Source organism: Lithobates pipiens, unplaced genomic scaffold (assembly GCF_037356315.1).
Source record: "Lithobates pipiens isolate NorthernLeopardFrog02 unplaced genomic scaffold, aLitPip1_a1.2 Scaffold_28, whole genome shotgun sequence".
Classification (NCBI taxonomy): Eukaryota; Metazoa; Chordata; class Amphibia; order Anura; family Ranidae; genus Lithobates; species Lithobates pipiens.
The window spans coordinates 58,942,200-58,965,272 of record NW_027507789.1 but is presented as its reverse complement, the minus strand read 5'-3'; the positions used below and the strand labels follow the sequence as shown (position 1 = coordinate 58,965,272).

Genomic DNA, 23,073 nt, shown 5'->3' with positions numbered 1-23,073 from the left:
GTAAACCCATACCTTTCTTGCTGCTTCAAAAACAAACACTTTCAAGAGTGTCGATCTCCTTAGTCACCCATAGTGGTTTCTCCTACTGACTCTCATGTCACTACAGAATACATGGTCCTTGTGCAAGACCAAAAAGTTTTTTTTTGAAAGACGAAGCCACCAGCTCAGATACTTACCTAGCAAAGGCGATAGCCAAAAAGAAAAAACAATCTCTCATGTCCAGTTATTGTCAGCTAAGGCCATCTACTAGCCATTTGTCCACACTAAGAATATAAATGGCTGACAAGACTGAAACACAGAGTTCTATTCTGGAAAGCATCAGCTCTACCTTCCTTGCTGCAGTGGTGTGGTTGCATTGGCATTGTCCATTTAGACTTGGATGGCCCTCCTACACTAAAGGGAAAGCTAGACATTCACAAGTTCCAATATGTTTATGAGCAGATGAGATTCCTCTAATGACTAAGTCTCCTGCACTGAAAAGGTCCCCATGATCCCCACCTGTCCCCAAGACAGGCTGGTGTCCATCATCAGGATCTTCCAGAACATGAGGAGAAGCTACTTCCCCAACTTTAAAACCATATTCCAGAGCCAACAAGACATAAGTCCTCCTGAACCTCTGCAATATCTAGACAGTCAGAGACATGTCCTCAAGACCCCCTGCATGTGTTATTTACACTGAAGCCAGGAAACCCTCCTGGTAAAAGAAAGGCAGATCTTATGGCATTGGCAGATCACATTCAGGGCCTTGAGGCCTAAAATGGGGTAAATGCTCTCTTTGGGCTTTAAGATAGTAAATAGGTTGACGTAAAACCCCTGAAACCTACAGCAGGTCCAGAAAGTGACCAATGTAGCAAGTTGCGGAGGGTACACAGGGAGGTTTAAAAAAAAACTTCACCCAGGAAAACAACTTAATTTTATCTTTTATCTTACCTCATCACACTCCATCTTACAATATTAGTTAAAAAAATTAGTGCTTTACACTGATAACAGACTAATGCAATAACAAAGCCAGAAGACTTTTAACAGACTATCATAGTTAGAGATTAATGATAGACATGTGCAATTTGTTTCGTTCCAAATTCATTTTTTAATTAATTTTGACAAATTTGTTGATTTGGAAACATCCAAATTAATGAAAACCCATTTAACAATTTTTTCCAAATATTTGTAAATTCGAAAATCCATAAATTCAAAAATTTGGAAATTCAGAAATTTGGAAATTCAGAAATTCGAAAATTGAAAAACCCGAAAATTCAAAAATCTGAAATAATAACTAACTATTAAATTATAGGTATTGGAATTTCCTTTCAAATTTGTCTGTTAGTGAATGTAGCAAATACGAATTATCTGAAATAACGATGCCATATCTAAACAAATGGAACGGAATGAATTAATAATAAATAATAATTATAAAAAGGCTGTATTATTGTTATTTAATATTATTGCATTACATTCGTTTAGATAAGACATTATTAATTATATGAAATAACGAATAGAATGTAATGAATTAATAATAATAAATAATAATAAAAACGTTTTATTATTATTGTTAATTTATTCAGTTCCATTTGTTTAGATGCAGCATTCATTATTTTGGATAATTTGTAGCTTCGGATAAATTTGTATTCGTTACATTCACTAACAGACAAATTTGAAAGGAAATTCCAATACCTATAATTTGATAGTTAGTTATTATTAGTTAGTTAGTTATTCTTTTTTTCTGATTTTAATTCTTTAGAATTTTTGGATTTTAATTCTTTCAAATTTTCAGATTTTCGATCTGAAGATCTATAGTGGTAGTGGTTAGATCCCTTTTAAGGGATTTGGAGCAATCAGACATGATTTGTGAAAGTACTATTACAACCAAATCTGTTATAAGGAGGGACCTGCCAACGAGAACATAGTTCTGCAAAGGGCCTCTAGCTACTTATTAAGTTGGGTACCTAAAAGCAGTTAAGGTAAGAAAAGTCTAAATCTACAGTTGGAATGGCCCACTTTTCAAAATATTCAATAAGCAGGTACAGAGACACTAAGCACTTGGGTAGAGCAAACAGTTTATCATAGCATTTCCACTCTTGGCAAAGAAATAACTGGAAGAGTGGAAAGAAAACAGAAAAAGAATACCCTCCAGCAATTCAGAGACTATTATAGGCCCTTCAGACAAAGGAAACTCATGAAACAAAAAATGATGAAACTAAATACATTTTATTATTTTTTACATATCAGAGGATGAGACATCCAATGTGTCTTCCCTGTTCTAGAGGTTTTTTTTTTTTCGGAAAGACACTCATACACACTAGACTGGCTCCATCCTTTTTTGGCCATATCACATCTTGATATAGGTTCCTTTGAAATCACCTTGGCCTTACTCTGAGGCCCCTAGTAGCTTTGCAGGCCGAGCTGAGTGTTCCTCTTATTCCTCAGTCCCAGTCCTGGGTGCTCTATGAGGCAGCAGCATAATTTCTTGTTTTCATGGTCCATGGGTTGGCAATCTGGAGGCAGTATGTATGTGTGGCCTGAATACCTTTATAAGTACCCCATGCGCATCCCTGAAGAAGATTGTAAACCTATATTTTTGAAACATATTAGATGTCTCATCCTCTGATTTCTGTTTGGTTCCACCCACAGCATTAAAGGCTAACCCCACCTTTTTAACAAGCTATCGCATTGAGGGTGTAACATTTAACACGTTGCTAAGAAAACCCCCCTAACCCAGAGCACTCCCCATCCTATGACAGGGGCTCTCCTTCCCCGCAGCCACTGTCGATTTTGAATTGGCGCAGCTGTGCGGGGCTCCTCCTGCATAGCCACATCATTCAATCACAGAGATCGGAGAATGAGTAAACTACAAGACCTGTCTACCACAATGGCAGATAAACTTGTAGTTCTCAAATGGAACACGGTGTGATGATCACTGCATTTGTAGTCTATTGCCACTTTCTCCCACTCTGTTACTGAAAGCCTGTACTGAGGTATGGACAGAGGAATGGAAGATCAATTTGCAGGAGCCTGGCATTGCACCCCTGATCATGGGGTGCAATGCTTTGCAGGCACTTGTGTCCAATAAATAAATAAATTAAATGCAAAAATATATGGATTTATTTTTATTTTTTTCAAACTCAGCCTTTAGCCCCTTCCATGACAATGCCTGTGGGAGAAGGGAAAATCTTGGTACCCAACGACCAATAAAAATGAGGGAGCTCCCATTTCCCATCCTGAATGGCTTACTTATTTTGTTAGTCTTTAGAGACAGGGCACGCACAGAGGCAACACTAGTGGCTCTGGACCTGGAAAGTTCTCCACATCTGAGTTAACTAAAGCCAATCTGAAAAGAACCCACACAGAGTAAAGTGCCTAAGGGTCACTTCTAGGCACACCCTCAATATCCAGTCCAGCATGATTCACTTGCAATACAGTCCAAAAGGCAGGCTAAGGGCAGCTGCGCTGAAAAATTGTGAGTCGGTGTCACTAGCACTAGAGAGAATCTTGACTGAAGAAGAAAAAAAAGTTGCTAGAAAGAAATCACAAGTTAGTAGTCAAAACAGAAATCTTGAAAAAATAAATGTATCCTTCTAGGACACTAGCAAAAAACTGAAACATATTGATAGTAGGAGGGGTTAAACCCTGGGCTGTCCTATAGTTTGTTTGCAAATGTCAAATCCTTATGTGGGCAGCAGCATAACCCAGAAGGTTTACGACTTCCTATGTCAGTTTTGGGTGGACTCACCCTTTAATGTGCACTTCCAAAGTACTGTCCAAAGGTGTGGCTTTGGAGAGATTTATTGTCTTTGATGAGGTTTGTATGCAGACAAAAAAAACTCGATTGGGATAGGAAAAGGACACTGTGTGTGTCAGAAATCATGAAATCAGACCAAGACAGAAGTACAGTTAACCCAACTTGTTTAATAATAAAAGTAAAAAGAACAAATTTAGTCAAAACATAGCCAAAGTTCCGTAACCGGAACGGATAGTCAGCCAAGCCAGAAGTCAGGGATCAATGTAGTGGAACAGCAAACAGGATCTGGAGCCAGAAGGGATGTCAGCAAAGCAAGTCTTTAAACAGGAACGCAGGAGAATGTCTCTGTGATATTGACCAAGGCTAAGGCAGAGATCCTCTGGACTCAACGGCTTAAGTAGGCAGGACTGACAAGCAGGAAATCATCAACAGCTGAGTGACTGTGGAGAGATAGGAGCTGACAATTAGCTGGGTGGCTAGCTCTGAGAAGGCAGGGTTGAGCCCTGTCCTGACACTGTATCATTTTACTGATATGAGTATTATTGTGCACCTAAAGTAAATCTATAATTTTTTATCATTTTTCAAATACATACTGTAATGTGATCTGCTTTAGAAACGTAATTTTTATCAGCGCATGTGTATATATATTTATTGCAATATATAAATTGTTATTCAATAGGGACTATATATGGGATCAGCCATGTTGCTCATTATGTATGCTTTGTAGAAATACAGAATGCTTGTGTTAAGCCTCTCTCACTGCAAGTATATTTAAGCAGCCCTTTATCAGGTTTTGTTGACAATGCTTAGTATACAGATAGGAGAGGGAGAATGTACAAATGTATGTATGATGTACAACTGTCAAAGTATTGAACAAGCATATAAAACATGGAATTTTCACCTAAATCATATAATAAGGAATTTGTGCTTTTTAAAAGTATATAATAATATCTCAATAGCATATGGAAGTAAGTCATTAGCTCTTCAGAACAAACTGCTGGGTGTTTGGTAGATTGACTTCATGAAAACAGCTGGTTGTTCACACACAATATGTGACTGCTTTGTTGCATCTTTCCCTAGGACTAATACTTTCAGACAGAATTATTCCAAGAGGTTATTTATATAACAGGTGAAGAGAACAGATTTTTCCACTGTACCCAGCCAACCCAAGACATCATAGAGTTGTTTTAAAGTAAAATACAGTGCTCTTATGAATATGAACCTGCCATCTGTACTTTAGAGCACATTAAAACCTTTCTCCAATTGGTTTATCTGTCCAAATGAGTTTTAGTTCTGGTTAGCCAGTCTTGGGATCCAGTCAACCCTGCAAGACAGCAGGCCATGTCCTGGATTTCCCTGTAGTTAAGATATACAGGTGCATAAGATCGCAACGAAATGGTACAGGACCCATGCTAGGTTACATAAATTCTTTGCTGCATTTCCCAACATATGCTGGAGATGCAAGTGACAGGCTCTATGCTTCATATCTGGTGGGAATGCCCCCTAATCCAACCCTTTTGGTTAGGAAGTTCACTCCATTATTTCACAGGTCACCACCTACACCTTAAACTATAACCCCGCACAATATCTCTTCCACCTTACGACTCTCCCTAAATGGACCTATCTCAAATCACTAGCCATGCATATGGTAAACACAGCCAGGTTGTGTATCCCTACACACTGACGATCTACAGATGTTCCCTCCATCCGGGAATGGCTATCCAGAGTTACTAAGATAGAGGAGATGGAGGAGCTGATATATACCTCACAAGAACGCCTACAGAAATTCTCAACGATCTGGGCATGCTGGAAACCCTTCCAAACCACAGACAAATATAAGGCATTCTTTCCCCCACTACGTAGGGACACCTTAATTAACTCAGAAAACTAAGAGATGCGGTGTCGGCGGGGGATAGAGGGGTCTCCCCCCCCCCCTCCTTGACCCTCTCCTGCCCACCCAATTAAACATTACATACGTTTGTTGATATGCTATGACAATCTTTATTTAGCACTGTTCTATTAGCCACGACCATCACAACAGTGAAAATGTGTCGCCTTTCATGCGATTTGGAAGGGGCGTGGCAGCACTTTTTGTACTTGATGTTTACCTGTTTCGCTTGTGTGTATGCTATGCATCTTTCAATAAAATCTTTTATGGGAAAAAAAGATATACAGGTGCATCTCACAAAATTAGAATATCATCAAAAAGTTAATCAGTATCTCAGAAAATTTGAATATTGCATAATAAGACCAATAGAAAAAAGGATTTTTAATACAGAAATGTTGGCTTATTGAAAAGTATGATAGGTAAAAAACATTTGCACCTGGAGTAGTAAACCTTATAAACCATTATCCTAAAGTGTTAAATGCAGCAGCTGTTTCAAATCTTATGATTACTAATGAATGGTGGTGTCACAAAAACGCTAGATTTCCCGCGAACAAACAGCGCTTGCTCAATAGACTAGAGGTTTGAGAGTCTGGACCCCAACCAAGACCCGTCAAGGACAAAAGAGGCAAGCGGCCTATCTTACAGTACAGTTTAAACAATTAAAAAAAGATTTTCATAAACAAGTTAAAATTTAACGATAAAAAATTATTGATACAAAGGGTAGTTCCATAAAATTTACAGATGGCGTGGTATTTCTACTAGTTTTGTGGTTTAAACGCTTCATCAGGAAATACATCTGAAAAAATATATATATCAATAAAGATTCCACAACAATATGATATAAGAAATATTAATTGAAACAATAAAAGAAATATAGTGGGGAAGGGGGAAGGTTACAGCATAACAGGTCAAGCCTGCTTACCCACACTCCAGCAAAAAACATGGCCCCACAGGTACCCGGTCAAAGCCTCTCACGGCGACTGGGGGAGAACATATATAGAAAACCAGCAGGCCAATGTCTGAATGAAATAATGGGACACATTTAAATGCCGGGTAATGGTGATAAAATTTAATTTAATCAGTGCCGAAAAGGAAAAGATCTACCTAAGTAATAATGGTGATGGTGAAAAGTGAAGAAATCAAAATGTGAGCCAAACTAAGCTTAGCACCCCAAATAAGTGCAGTGAACAATGGAAAAATGCGGTGAAAGACCATAAGGTGGAAGTGAAAATAGAGAGGAAAAAGATGAGTAAATTGTGCGGTGAACAGACATACTCCATGGGGGGGAAGGAAAGGGAAAGGGAGGGAGGGTGAGGAGAAAGGGAAAAAGGAGAAACAAAAGAAGGGGGGTAAGGAGAGAAGGAGGAAGGGTAGGAAAAAAGGGGGAAGGGAAAGGGTGGGAGAGTGAGGAGAAAGGGAAAAAGGAGAAACAAAACAAGGAGGGGGGTAAGGAAAGAAGGGGGGGGGGAGAAGGGGAGAGAAAAAAGGAGGCGAGGGAGGAAAAAAAGGGGAGGGGGGAAGGGGAATAGAATAGCCCTGGTGAGGAAAAAAGAAGAAAGAGGATGATGCAGCGGTTATGGTTGAATGTTGCACAATACCAGTGAAAATGCTTACATATAATAAAGAAATAGTAAACGTGCAAAGATGGATGAATTAAAAAAAAACAAGTGCATAGCCACTCAAGTAGCAAGTGATAAGTGACTGACCCCATATGTATAGGCCAAAGTTAACAAGTGTACAATGCCGATGTGTATAATGCAAACATAGATACCTAAAGGCAGTAAATGTGCATGTAAATGGAGCCCAGGGGAAAAGAAATCAATGGTGTCCCATTGTAATGAATAAGACTCTCAAACCCCTAGTCTAGTATTTAATTCAGGTGATGGTACACATGGTAACATTGAGTATGTTCTTTATTGCACAATGTGAGGCCACTCATTATCTTGTCAGCGCTTGCTCAATCAAGTGAAGACAAAAACGCATATATGTGTGTGATCAATAATATACAGAAAAAATATTAATAAAGTGTTTACAAAAAATTAGCATGTGTATACAAAAATTCATAAGTCTGTGATATTTTAAATAAAGTTATTTTGCCAAGATAAAATGCTTGAATTCCCGTTGAATTCCCACTGTGTAGTAATAATAAGAAGTGCTCTCACAACAATTCTTAGAAGTAAGGTAAGTATTCCTACTCACCAGATGTAGTTGACCCTTGATATCTTAGGATAAGAGAGGTCAAATGAGCTTGGCAGTCTCAATGACCAGAGGATTCATGAAGCAGCTATATCATATTCTCCATCCTACGATCCATGATCCAAGGGTTAATCTCGTAGCAATGAAAAAGTAGACAGGCTCCACATAACGTAAAAAAATATATTTGCTCTTTATTTTTAAAAAACTTTAGAAAACAGGTAAAGTATCCAAACAGGATTGATGCAAACCCTTCCTGTGCAGGCATTAACTAGCATCTGATAAACCATACACTGGCTTGGGAGGCTCAGGTGTGTGAGTGTGCGTTCCACCTACTGTGATTTACTTTGACAAGGAGGCATCTGCAGGCTCAGCAATGTAAATAAACATTGCCAGTTTGCTTCCGAGTTTGGGACACGCATGCTCCCCCCAGTGACCGGTGCCGTGGTTGGACACAGATCGTTTTTGTCAGCAGGTCCCAGCCAATGATTTCTATCTGAGACCTGCTGATCAGCTATGTTCAATCACAGTACAAACACACTGGACTCTGTATACAGAGCAGCAATCTAGCTATTTCTTCGCTCTGCAAAGCAGAGAGAAAAAACAGACAAATCTGTTAATAAAAGCAGCATATATTACACTTGTTAGGCACAGAGTTAACCCCTTGATTGCCCCTAGATGTTAGCCCTTTCCCAACCAGTGTCATTATTATTATCACTGATCACTGTATTAGTGTCACTATTGATGTCAGTGTCAGTCCATGTACCTCCCAGCGAGGGTCTGTTAGCATCAGATTTCCCGTCACACCATCACAGTCCCACTGTAAGTCGCTGATCACTGCCATTAGCAGTATAGCATCATAGCTGCGTAAATTCCAGTATATACACCATAGTTTGTAGACGCTATATCTTTCACACAAACCAATTAATATACGTTGATTGGGATTTTTTACCAAAAACATATCAGATTTTTTTTTATTTATTTTTTTATTCAGTCTTTCTTCATTTCTATAATATAAAAAAAAAAAAAAAACAGTGGTGATCAAATGCCACCAAAAAAAAGCTCTGTTTTTGTGGAAAAGATTATATAAATTGCATTTGCATACAGTGTTGCATGACAGAACAGGCCCGTAGCTAAAGGGAACCTTGGGAGAAGGGCTAGCATGACTGGGGACAGCTGTGGGGTGAGTACCAGGTTGTTAGAATGGGAAGTGAGGTAGGAAAAAGGGAGGGGGAGTGCTGGTCATTGGTCAGGGGGAGGAGAGGTCGGAGTTAATTTTGACCCCTGCAGAGGGAGGGGTTTTAATTAATTTAGGAGCAGCAGAGAAAGAGAGAAGAGATATAGGTAGGGTTTTTTCCCACCCACCCTCCCTGTTATTTGGTTGTGGGTTATGTTGTGTGTATTGGTTTATGTGGGCAGGGGTCTCTGTTGGGAAAGGTTGGAATGGTGGAAGGTAAACAGGATATGGGTTGGACCTAACTCGGTATGGGTACCCTCCCTAGATGGAAATAATGGGCTACTGGTCATCGGGCTGCAGTGGCAAGAGGGCGGCAAGAGCTCGTCCCTGTGCTAGTGGGATCATGGCTAGGGGCAAGAATGCTGAGATGGTGGTGGTGCAGCCGATGCGGTAGAACGGTAGTTTAAAAATTGGGTTTATATAGGTGGTATATATATATATATATATATATATATATATATATATTTAAATGGAGTTTATTTTTATAGATTTGGTATTTGTTAATAAAGGGGCCATGTGGCCATTTAATCCAGAAGGTGTGGTGTGTAAGTAAGGCAATTAGTTGGGGGTATAATGGTGTAGGTGCAGCACACAGGACATCAGCTATAAACCAGTCATGTACAATTGCCAGTTGAAGTAGCGCAGTGCTAAATAGTAAAAAATGCCCTTGTCATGAAGGGGGTAAAACCTTCCGGAGTTCAAGTGGTTAAATACAAGGCCCATGATTTTTTAGTCTGAAGCACCTCTCCAGGTCAAGCCACAATCAAGCTACCTCAGTCCAGCACAGATGAGGTCTTAGATTTAGTCCGGTTTTCATCTAACGATCTACACATAAACATGAGGTTATAAATGACCTTTGAATGGTTATGAATGATCTACATTGTCCTTAATAAATCAAATAAATGGTATTTTAAAATGTCACTTTTGGGGTTGAGTGGTATTTTACTCTCATCCACACATTTTAATGGGCCAAGGGATTAATGGCTCATTCCCGGAGCTCTTTGGTCATTCTTGGCAGGGAATGCATCTTAAAAACATTAAACATAGAAAGGTTTATTCAATCTGTAGATGATTAAACTTTTGTAATTAAGGATATTAAAGTGTATTTTATTTTACTATTCGTCTTTTTTATTAGATCGTAGTCAAGCAGTTTATTTATGTTTCTTTGGGGCTTCTCTGTGTATTGCTGCAAAACCAACTTTATGGCTCAATCTAAACATTCATTTTGTATGGTGTAGCATGTAATAGACTTACTTTTTGTGGGATGATCCTGTTAGTGTTTGGATGAGATTTCACAAAAAAGGAGAATATGGGACATAGGCAGAAGCCTCCCAACACCAAACTGAGGCTTGGAGTGCACCTCCTCCCCCCTCCTCCTCCCCCCTCCACAGGAAGTGCGGTTGTAGAACATACTCTACTTATAAGCAGCACAAACAGCCGCCCACCCAGCTACATGTCATCCACCTATATGACATCAGTGCCACAAGCTCTACATCGTACCTAGTGACTAATAAAGATTATTCCCCTAGTAGATTTCACTACCAGCTAATACTAGACACAGATTGTATCACCTTGAACTGAGGAAGTGGCAATTTAAAGCCACGAAACACATTTTATTTAGTCAAATAAAGTAATTGGATGTTCTACTAAAGCAGGCGACTTGTGCCTATCCTTTGAAAAACCACATCGGGCGCCTCTGCCACTCGCACTACCTAAGGGCCCTTTTTGCGTTAAATCTTTTTCCTACTTCATTCACCCACCTGGGAACCCCATAAGAGCACCCAGGATGGGAATGCCCGAGGCATAGAGAGCGACCACAGTGACCCTACATGGAGACAGGTTTTCTCCACCTGCGCACTAGGAAGGCTGTGTGTTCCCCCATGGTTAGGTGACTACTGTCTCAACAGTTGTAAGTCCATTTTGACCTTTTTATCTTTTTTTAAACATTCTTGTTTTTGATTTAATGTACTACACTATAAGGATTCTCCCACCTCCGCTCTTTTCTTTTTCGGTAAAATTTTTTAGCTTTATCAGAAATCCCTGGCCAGCTCCTCAGGATCCTTTGGGCCACAATTTACCACCACACCCAAGTTCTTAGATTACAAAAGAGAGTATTACAAATCCCCCAAAACTCTTCAAGCATACTGTATTAATAGTAAAAAGGTCTGAACACATAGTCCCTTTACAAGATAATTGAAAGTTAGTGACTGGGAACAAAGAGAAGATAAAATGATTAAATACCTTCTTCAGCCCTGTGTATACAAAGAAAAATTGGGAAGCCCAAGTCTATAATGGGTATAGTATTGAAAAGGCCCCAAAAGAATCTCGATGGCTCAAAACTGATATGGTCCAGAAACATGTAGACAAAATTAAAGTGAATAAAGCACCAGGACCAGATAGATGGCTTACACCCCCGTGCCCTCAAATAGTTAAGGTCTGTTATTTAAAACTATTGTTTCAAATTTTTAGAGACTCTTTAATAACTGGTGTGGTACCACTCGTTTGGCACAAGGCCAACGAGAGATGATTCTTATTGCTGTCTAAACTGGATCCATCTAATGTGAACTGGGTACCCTGGGGATAAGTGAAGAACAGTATCATGGTAGCCTCTATTGATGTGGAGGCTTACCTTCTGGTAAGCAGTTTTTTCTGATAGTGGTGGTTTCTCACTCCAGAGGTGCATTTTTGGTAAAACAGCATCAGTGGAATAAGAGTGAATGGATTTTTGATCTACCTCCTTTACATCATGCATGGACAGCATACTTGTTTGCACTACTTCTGAAGTTTATGAATTTTGGACTTAATGCACCTTATGAATTTATGCACTATAGCACTTTGGCGAAAGCTTTTTTGTTCATTGATATAGATTATGTTTGCAATGCCATGAATTTTGTGGTATGAATTTATTTGCTTGTTAGCACTTTAACATAGGGAAATCATGTTATATCACATTAGTTATCATATGGGAGATATCAGGAAATGTTGCATTTATTTGTATATTAATACTTTGGTTTTGGTTTAATATACTTTATGATAAATTACAGTATATTTATTTTATGATTCAAAGAGTTAGCATACCATTTTTGTTTTTTAGTTTATGTCTATCTTGTATTCAGATATAGTGGGAGCATCAGTCTCGATTTCCATCTAAAGTGGTTGTATACCCTCATTTGTAATTTTTACCTACAGGTAAGCCTATAATAAGGCTTACCTGTAGGTAAAATTAATATCTCCTAAACTTGTATGGTTTAGGAGATATTCACTTAGCATGCAGCTGCTGACATCAGCAGCACATGCGCTCTGTATGCCCGGCTGAAGGTCTTGCAGATGCTGCTGGACCTTGCCGGGAAGAAGACACATGGTATCATCGCAGCTCCGGCCACTCACAGTGAACCCAGAAGAAACGCTGAGGGCAAAATGTCAGCTCCCTCAGCATGGACCAGGCTGCAATACGGGGGCTTCGATCTAAGGTAAGTACTTCATAATCAGCTAGTAATGAGCTAGTATGCGGTGCACACTAGCTCATTATGCCTTTACCATAAAGGGTTTTTTTTTTCTTTTTTGATGTGCAGGTATACAACTACTTTAACACCAAGCCCAGATTTTTCTGGGTTTATGATATAAACCCAGTCACTAAAATCTCATATACAGCAAGATTTTACCAAATATTGGCTGCTCCTGTATTTGTAACAGGTCATGTTATAGCCCTTTAAGTCACTTAGGTTGTCTAAGCGGAGGGTTGGTTATCATTCTTCAGATATTTTTGTAGCACCCAACCCCTTTCTATTTGATTTTTTTAGATTTTGCTGAAACATTTGTTTTTAAAATTTTGGTTGGTCTGGCCACATACCGTACATATTTTTGCATGATGATTTTTTTTTATGTGTGCATTCACTTTGCATTTCTTCTCCTTAGCTCTTTATAGGTTTTGGCTTCCCATATGAGGGTCCTGCGCCTTTGGAAGCAGTCGCCAATGGCTGTGTATTCCTGCAACCATGCTTCAGCCCCCCTCACAGCTCTCTTAATCATGAATTCTTTCGTGGGAAGCCAACGTCCAGAGAGGTACGGTAGGGCCAATATTCCCTTGTAACAAAGGAATCTGAAAATAAAATGTTTTTAAGATGAAACTACAATACTTTTAGATAAGTGTTACTGTATTTAATGCATACATTTATAAACTAATGTTTTACAAATACGCATTGGAATCATGACAAAGGATTACCAGAGCACTTTCAGTTGCCACAAAGAGTATCTCATCCATTAATGTATGGCTCCCTATAGAGTAATGCCAGTAGCTTCAGCCATAGTAGTCAGCCAATCTGTTTAACAATGCTACTCCTAATTAATTAAGTACTTACTTACTTAATTACTAGTGATTTCAGTAGCACAGTTGAGCTATGAAACATCTCTATTTTTATGTGTTAAAGTGCGTTGCCAGCTTACTCAATATTAACGGATAGATGTATCTAAACCCAAAAACAAGACTATAATATATAAAATATATTATGATATATATAAAATATATTATGATATATATATATATATATATATATATATATATATATATATATATATATATATATATTTATATTTATATATATATACATATATATATATATATTGCAGCTTACCGGTCCTTATTTTCACCTGCCAGTAACACAGTTCCTGTCCTAGGCTAGCAACGTTCGCTAACCATACTGTATCTGTGAAGGAGCAGCATTGCCACCCTAGACAGTTCTGCTGATTTGCACTATGAACACCTCTTTGTCTCATCATCTCTATTACAGAGATAGCTGGAAGGCTGATATCGTTGTTTGAGGTTACAGTTCAGTGCACAGGAGGTTATAAGAACTGGGAAGATCCACAGGTATTATTCAGTACTTGCAAAAAATGTGCTTAACCTGAAAAAAGAGGAAAACAAATGCAGGCACATCCAAGGACTAGTAAGCTGCAACATATTACATTGCTGTTCTTGAGTTTAGAAATCATTACGTAAATTTAGCACACAGAAAAAGGAACAAACACTGTTGAATTTGTGGTCTAAGAATAAAGTCTCCAGGATATACAGTAGACAAACCAAGTCAAAGATTACATAGATTACAGGCCATTGTGTTCCTCTACATAATGAAAGAATTCCTTTAAGATACCTAGATATAGCATCCTTCTACAATAATATTTCATAGGCATAAAGAGCGCGAATCAGGTTTCTGGCAATTCACAAGTTCCAAATGTATCCACCCATTGTCCCCGCACTTTATGACATTTATGAGGGCATCCCTTCGCTTCATAGGTTAGTTTATAAAGTAGTAATACCTGTTTAATCAGATTCTTCCAGAGATTGATGGGAAGTAACAACCTCAGAATTAATCCACTGTAACACCACCATTTTTCTGACATACGGTAATAAATACCTGAGGAATTATTTTTGATGGGAGCGCATATCTATCTCCTCCAGGACCTAGTGTACACCACTTCGGGCTACATATATTGGGGAAATCAAAATGTGTAATAATAAATTGAGTTACTTGAGACCAGAAGGGGTGTATTTTATCACAACTCCGTAACATATGTAAGAAGTCACCTTGGGTATTATGACATTTGTGACACTCTGGGTTATCTTTCCTGTGCATCTGAAACAGCCAGAGTGGAGTATAGTATGCCCTATGAAAAATATGTGACTGGATCAATCTATCCTTTGCTGAGATAGTTGTAGTAAAGTAATTATGTAGCATCTCATCCCAATTATCATCAGACAGATCAGGATTATCTGCCGTCCAATGGGCTTGTACAATATCTAAGTGGGATGGGGCGCTATGAATTAGAGTGTCATAGTAAGAGCTAATACGTTTAGAATACTCTTTGCATAACAATTCCTTTTCCAACAAGGAACTATTTAGTTGAACTTTGCAGTAACCTACTTTGCATTGCTTCCTAAAAAGACCCTGTCATAAACTTTAAAAATACAGGCAAAAGCACAAAGTCAAGTATTTTAAATACTTGCTTGCAGTGTTTTCCTTTCCAAAACATTTTTTATTCACTTGTAATGTGCTTCTGAACTTGCTAGCAAATTTGTCTTCTTCAGGACTCATATTTCTAACACAACCTCTATCTGCATTTATGGCATATCCCTCTCCTCTTCTAAGAGTGTCTACCTACTGTCTGTACTGGATCAACAAATCCATACCTCCCTTCACCTCCCCATATAATATTTTATGTGACTGCTGGGGAAGGAGAGAAGGGAAATACAATAGAGCAGCCTTTCTCAAGCTTTTTATCCCAGAGGAACCCTTGAAATAATTTTAAGATCTCAGGTAACCCCTGCTAAAACCACTATATTGGGGGTCAGTGCGAAGGTTGCCCCTTACAGTGATGGCCAGTGGAAAGAATGCCCCCTTACTGTGTTGGTCAGAAGGCCACTGTTGCAGACAGCCAAATTGATCATTAGTTTGCTGCAGCTAATTCTACCAAGTGATGATTGGCCCTGGAACTCCACCAATTACCACTAAATGGGAGATCAAACAGCCACAGCTCAAAGAACCTTAGGGGGAAAAATAAAGTTTAACTAAACCCTGGTTGAGAAAGGCTACTGTGGAGTTTCACTTGATTGACAGCTGACTGCTAACAATATATTCAGGATGGAGGTGCCCAGACAGGGTCATAGGTTTCTTTCAATGCAGGTAGTTGCCAAAGCTAACTTCAGATTTCCCTATAATCAGGATCTTTTAAGCTGGAGATCCATTCTCTTTTCTATAACCTCTCTAAGGTTACCATGTCTTCAAAAAGTTGGGATGCTGTGTAAAATCTACATAAAATCAGAATTCAATGATTTTGCAAATCTCATAAACCCATATTTAATTCACAATAGAAAATAGAAAACAAATTAAATTTTTAATCATTTACCGTCTTAAATGTGGGTCTGTTATCCTGAGTAGGCATCATATGATGTCCAGCGGGATAAGTCGAGATTGCGGGGGTGCACAGCATGGTGATTTGTGGGGCTGTGTGTCACTCTGACACACCGCATCTCTGATCGAGCTAAAGAGCCTATGACGTAGGCTCTTTACCACGTGATCTACTGTAACCAATCACAGCTGATCACATCGGTAACCAGGAAGTGCCGGTAATCGGCTTTCCTCAGTTCGCACTGACAGGGAGAGCCGATCTGTGGCTCTCCTGTCAGGGGAGGGGGTCTGCGCTGATAATCAGCGCATTTATTATCAGCACAGCCACCATTAGAGGTGCCCACCACAGCTGCCAATCAGTGCCCATCAGATGTCAGTCAGTGCCCATCAAAATGCCAGTCAGTGCCCATCAGTAATGCCTGTCAGTCCCCTTCACAGATGCCAATCAGTGCCCATTGGTAATTACTGTCAGTACCTCCTCATCAGTGCTGCCTATCAGTGCCATCTATTAGTGCCCATCAGTGCCACTCATCAAGACCACCTGTCAGTGCTCATCAGTGCCACCTATTAGTGCACATCAGTGCCACCTATCAATGCCACCTATCAGTGCCCTTTAATGCTGTCTATCAGTGCTGCAAATCAGTGCTGTCCATCGGTGCCCATCAGTACAACCTATCAGTGCCCATCAATTCTACATATTAGTGCCTCCTCATCATTGCCCATCAGTGTCATCTTATCAGTGCCAACTCATTGGTGCCCATTAGTGCCGCCTCATTAGCACCCATCAGTGCAGCCTCATCATTTTCCATCAGTGAAGGAGAAAACAACATTTTTTAACAGAAACAAAGACATTTTTTTTTCAAAAATTCAGTCTTTTTTTGTTTGTTTAGCAAAAAAAAAACAACCCAGTGGTGATCAAATACCACCAAAAGAAAGCTCTATTTGTGGGAAGAAAATGATAAAAATATAGTTTGGGTACAGCGTTGCATGTTCGTGCAATTGTCATTCAAAATGTGACAATACTAAAAGCTGAATATTGTCCTGGGCAGGATGGGGGCAAGTGTCCTGTATTGAAGTGGTTAAACAGAGAAAATGTATAATTTGAAAAAAGTAAGATCATTTTGAAATTGATGAGAGCAGCACATCTCAAAAAAGTCGGGACAGGCCAACAAAATGCTGGCACTAACATGAAAGAGCTTGAAGATTTTAAATAATAAAACTTTGTAGGGTAGCAAAGTCAAGTACAAAAATAGAACTTTCTTCAAAGGCAGTGTACAAACAATAGTGACAATAACATATAAGGAGTGAGGGGTTCAGCCATGAACTCATGTGAAGTCCATAAGTACTATCCACTAAAGAAACATTAGTATGTTGATCTTACATGTATAGGATTGAAGAGTTTTATATTTGCTGCTTGCCAGCTGCTCTTATGTATTGCACTGTACCAGACTGTTCTCATGATGACATGTATCTAATGTGGATGACTGTTTATTATTTTTCTTTATAAAAAATGTTCTTGATTTAAAAAAAAAAGTCCATAAGTAGGTATGAGGAACTACATTAACCTTTGCCAATATAGGAACCACTAACAATAGACTTATATAGCATGTGAACACCAAAGAGTACTGTAGTAAAAAAAAAAAAGCAATAATTAAATAAATGTATCAGCTACGTATCCTGTAGAATTGTTTGTCACATATAGAACCTAGACAGAGACAGTAAAGGTCTGGCTAGAGGACCAATAATGTACCGGAGTCAAAAGATAAAATGATCCAATAAATGGAGAGGAAAGAAAGAGAACAGGGGGGATAAGAGAAAGAGTAAGGCCGCGTACACACGGGCGGACTGTTCGCCCAACTTTGTTCGTCAAACAATCCGACAAACAGTCCGCTCAAAATTTGCATGAACGGACTTGACCACACACGATGAACGAACAGTCCGCTGAAAGCGTGCGCGATGACGTGAACGGCACGTACGACGGGACGAGAAATTCGACGTCCAATACACTGCAATGCAACCTTCGCCGTGTAAATCCTTTCTGAGCATGCGCGAAACTTAGTTTGTCGAACAAGCCTACACACGAGCGGACTGTCCGCTGAAACCAAGTTTCAGCGGACTGTCTTACGAAAATTACGAAAAACTTTGTTCGTCAGACTGTCCGCTGAAACTGTCCGTTGAAGCCCACACACGAGCGGACTGTCCGCTGAAACACTGTTCAGCGGACAAAGTTGGGCGAACAGTCCGCCCGTGTGTACGCGGCCTTAGAGAGTGGAAACATGCCTGTCCAGGAGCCTGCCCAGCCAAGAGGCCAATGTCCACCTTAAGTGTCTGCTACCTGTAGGTAAGAAAGCCAAGAGGTCCATACTTTTTATGGGATTGTTTATCCCGTAGGACACTAACCATTGTTTCATGCAGCATGATCCAAGTAAGCTTTCGCTTCATTAAAGCCAAATCGATCTCAGGACTTTTCCAAGCAGTAGCGAAAGCTATTTTAGCTGCCAAAAACATATAATATATAAAAGGCTGTGTGGATCTTGGTATATTTTATATTTTGCACGGGTCCTTTGAGCAACGCGATCCATGGTTCTTTAATAATGTTAACCAAGGTGACCGAGTAAATTAAGGAATGAACCCATATTCAGAAATGTCGGACCTTGGGGCAGGTCCATCATATGTGCAGAACAGAGCCTACCTGGCCACAGCCTCTGAAGCAGAAGGTTGACGAATCTGGGTACATTTTAGAGAGGCATTCTGGCACTAAGTACCATCTTGCAAATACCTCTGCTTCAATCAGGGAAACATTCATAATGTCCTTATGTATAGTATGCATGTAGCCTAGGTTTGCCATTCCTCCAACTCAAAAGTGATGCCCAAGTCCCTCTCCCAAGCAATTTGATAAGGAAGTTTTCGACAAGGGTAAAACAAAGGATTTGTAAAACATGAAAATGTTGTATACATCTGTTGCAAGATCAGGGCTTCCCCACTGCAATGCAAGAAAGTATGTATTTGTTGTAGATAGCAAATCTCAGAGGGGGGCATCTCCAAATCTTGCACAAAATACAAAGAGAGGTGCACACCTCTATGGTCAAGGAGGTGTCCTCTGCGATAAAGCCATTTATTCTTCCACCATCTGAAAAGAGGCGGTGACATACCTGGTGGAAATTGAGGGTTATTAAATAGGGGCACTATAGGCGTGTGGGGAGAGCAGAGAGGCCATGTACGGGTCAAGTCCCATAAGCCAATAGAGTGGGAGAGTGTGGGGCACAGAATGGCCTTTTGATATTATGAGGGAAGCCAGAGCACCAAGTCTATCCGTAATGGGGCGCAAGCTTGGGCCTCTATAGACACTCAGTCTGGCGTATAGTGGTTGTAGTGTAATTTATATTAACAAGGGGAAAACTGTTCTGTGGTCAGACAAATTGAAATTTTACATTCATTTAGCAACTATGGGCAATGCATCCTCCAGACTAAAGAGGAGAGGGACTTTTTGGCCTGTTATCAGCACTCAGCAGTTCAAAAACCTGCATCTCTGATGGTATGGGGGTACAATAGTGCATATGGAATGAGCACTTTGCACATGTGGAATAGCACCATCAGTGCTGAAAGGTATATTCAGTTTTTAGAGCAGCATATGTTCCCATCCAGATGTCTTTTTCAGGTATGGCCTTCATATTTCAGCAGGACAGTGGAAAACCTCCATAATGCATCTATGAAAACAACATGCCTTTGTAGTAGAAGAGTTTTTAACTGGCCTGCCTGCAGCCCATACCTTTCACTAACTGAATATATTTGGTGCATCTTTAATCTTTAAAATATGACAAAGAGGACCCAGGACTGTTGAGCAGTTAGAATCCTTTATCAGTCAAGAATGGGACAACATTCCTCTTCCAAAACTCTAGCAACTGGTATTTTTAGTTTCCAGATGTTTACAGAGTATTGTTTAACAAAAAGAATGGGTGCTAAACTGCAGTGTATGGCCCTGTCCTAAATTTTTTGAGACATGTTGCGGCCATCAATTTCAAAATTACTTTTTTCTTAAAATGGTACATTTAAAGTTTTTTTTTTTTATTATTATTTTTATTATTTTCAGCAAACAAGTACAATACACAAATAAAAATTTAGGACAGCCATCCCAAAAAATTAAACAAAAATAAGTATTAGTCCTTGTACACATGGTTGGGAATTCCACAAAATCCGTCTTATTTTTTCCAACGGATTTTGTCCGAAACTGGTGTTGCATACACACGGTCGGACAAAGTTGTCAGAAAATCTGATTGTTCGGAATGTGATAACGTCCGTTCGTTCCGACAGGACCACGTTCAGCCTAGTAGCCAATAGCTTTGCTCTCGTACTTTGATCTGAGCACGCGTGGCACTTTGTTCGATTGGAATTCTCTACAAACGATCGGACAATGTCCGATCTGATCATGTTGTGGGAAAATTTTATATCCAGCTCTCAAACTTGGTTGGTCGGACATTCCGACGGAAAAAGTCCGATGGAGCCCACACACGGTCGGATTATCCGACAACACAGTCCGATCTGACATTTTCCGTCGGAATGTCCGACCGTGTGTACAAGGGCTTACACAAAAAGAAGTAAGAAGTGCATTACATTGAAACATGAACAATGCCTGTAAAACTTGCCACCTTGACTTCATACAGCTTCCTCAGTAGGGACACAATCCTCCCTACCAACCAGCCAAAATATAAGGATCCATTTGAAAAAACAACCCACACTCTTCGGAGGATGTAAGCTGTGAGGCCTACCATTATTACTGCAGAAAGACCAGTAACCTGCCCCATCAGGCTAAATGGGGGTACATATAAAAGAAAAGCTAGCATTAAATAAGGCTAAAACTAGTCTGTTACAGTGAGAAACCTTATCAAACTTAAGTAGCGCCCCCCTATTCAAATATGTGGCTTTATAAAAGGGCAGGGCTTTGTTTACCAAAACCTTCCAGGACTCCACAGATGGAGGAGTAGAACTCTTCGAAGCCAGAACTATCCGTTTCCTAGCATGAAAAAATAATAAAGTATAGCTGTGGAGGGAGCCAAATCATCCATCAAACCAAGCATGCAATGTCTTATAGACTTAAAGGGATAGTAGTCACCTCCTGTACACAAAATGCAAATAAAATACGGGTTGATGAGATTTGCAAATACTGGCATTCTGTTTTTATGTAGATTTCACACAGTGTCACAACTTTATTGAAATTGTAGTTGTAGATCAGTGCTTTTGAAAAACTGGGAAAAAGATATACAATTGCTACAATTCAACAAGCAGTATCGGCTCTGCTCAGTAGTCTATTTTATCGGGGGCTGTGATTTCACTTTATGTATTGGTATTCACAGGTATTCCCTGATCAGAAGCAAGCAATCTTCATTATACATGGCAAACCTCCTTTAACACTTTCATTTACAGATTACTAACAGGGATGAGTGGGTAAACTTCCATTCACCTTTGAAAAGTCCACAGGTATTAATCGGACCATTACTTTCAGCGGTAGACCTTTCTGCATTAGTAATGCTTTTTACACCATCACAAATTGAAAAGGGTTCATATTGATCTAAACACACGTAGAACGATGTGCGCCGCACAGCAAACCTCAGGGAATTAATCATCGCCGCCTGGTAAAAAAACATAATTACCTTCATTAATTAAGGAAGATTTCTTGCTGTGTTCTGATGAATGGAGGTGTCTGTCACTGACTGTCAGAATCAGAGTGGGATTCATACACGTGTGTGCTGATGTTATCACCAAGATTAGGACTACTGAAAATAGAAAGAGTAAAAATATCAATAGGGCGGTGTGAATATCAGACAGAAATGGGAATGAACACATTCTGAATATCTGTGTCATGCAGAAAGATGTCACAAGAGAGCTCTGTGCACCATATCTGTATTTTTAATTAACTTTTTTCTGTATTTTAATGTGAACAGCTGACAGGCTCTTGGCAGATCACATGCCGGAAAAACGTAATGTGTGCAGCACATTATTCCACTTGGTAGTTTGCTAAATGAATGAAAAAAATACTTAGAGAACAGCTCTGATGTTCTGTCACCCAATAATAGACCATGACCAGGCAATGCAAGTAAAAAGGTCACTTTAAGGCATGGTCTGGCAGCAGTCTCTGCTACTCCAACAGCTACCAGGAGCAAAGAAAATCCATTACTGCAGGGTATGGAAGAGCATGTGACAGTGCTGGTGCTTGGTGATTGGTCCAGAACTGTCACATGAGATAGTTCTGTGTAAGCTTCAGGTTGCTGATCAGAACGGGATACAGAAGGTAAGTATAAGCTGCGGAGGTGGCATGGACACTTTGTTTAAAAGGTTTTAAACATTACTGTGCCAAGGGTTGAGCTAAAGTCTTCTTTTTCAGTTTTTTTTTTTTGCAGATAGCAAATATTATATAGTATTGTCTGTCATTAGAGAAATGTAGGAGTTATCATTGATGACTTCTGAAAATCCTAGTTGACTGGTTTCATGCTGTTCCAATGGTGTCAATGCTTTCTGAGTCAATTATCCAGAACACTATATTTACAAGTAGGGATGAACTTCGTGTTCGAGTCGAACATATGTTCGACTCGAACATCGGCTGTTCGTTCGTTCGGCGAATACCGAACGTTATGGGCCGTTCGCACAGAATTCGTGTGGCGCTCACGCCCCACAGTGCACTGCGCCATCGCAGTGCATTGCTGGCTCATGATTGGCCAAGCATGCACTGTGACCCCGCATGCTTGGCCAATCACAGCGCCGGCAGCGAGGAGAGCCATGATTGGCCACAGGCAGGATGCCTGTGGCCAATCATAGCTCAGGCTGTGTAGTACATGCCCCACACTATATAAGGCCGCCAGCGCGGCGGCCTTGTATAGTGTGTTGGCATCTGTAGGAGTTAGTGGGTGTTCTGTGTACCTTCAACACAGTATACACCGTTCATTATCGGCCGATTTTGCGTTCTTGCTCTTCTGTAGTGGTTGTTGTCTGCGTGCCCTGACCGCAGTATACACCATTATATCCATCTATATAGCTAGCTATCTTGTTCTTTTTAAATAGAGCTTGCAGTCAGTTGTAGGAGATTGTGCGTGCTGTCTGCGTGCCCTGACCGCAGAATACACCG

The 23,073-nt window shown here is 39.8% G+C and overlaps 1 protein-coding gene and 1 long non-coding RNA gene across 5 annotated transcripts in view; one reads left to right on the top strand and one right to left on the bottom strand.

Moving 5' to 3' along the window:
- Nucleotides 1-23,073, top strand: part of MGAT5B (alpha-1,6-mannosylglycoprotein 6-beta-N-acetylglucosaminyltransferase B) — a 301,610-nt gene that overhangs the window by 232,687 nt on the left and 45,850 nt on the right. For all 4 annotated transcript variants that reach the window (XM_077459277.1, XM_077459275.1, XM_077459276.1 and 1 more), the window contains exon 14: nt 12,970-13,116. In XM_077459277.1, the coding sequence (XP_077315403.1) occupies nt 12,970-13,116 (147 nt within the window). The remainder of the gene's footprint in view (nt 1-12,969; nt 13,117-23,073) is intronic.
- LOC143935421 (uncharacterized) lies at nt 3,884-21,674 on the bottom strand. Its single transcript, XR_013263515.1, has 2 exons — nt 21,605-21,674; nt 3,884-4,176 (listed from the first exon to the last, which is right to left on the bottom strand). It is a non-coding gene; the product is annotated as an uncharacterized LOC143935421 (long non-coding RNA).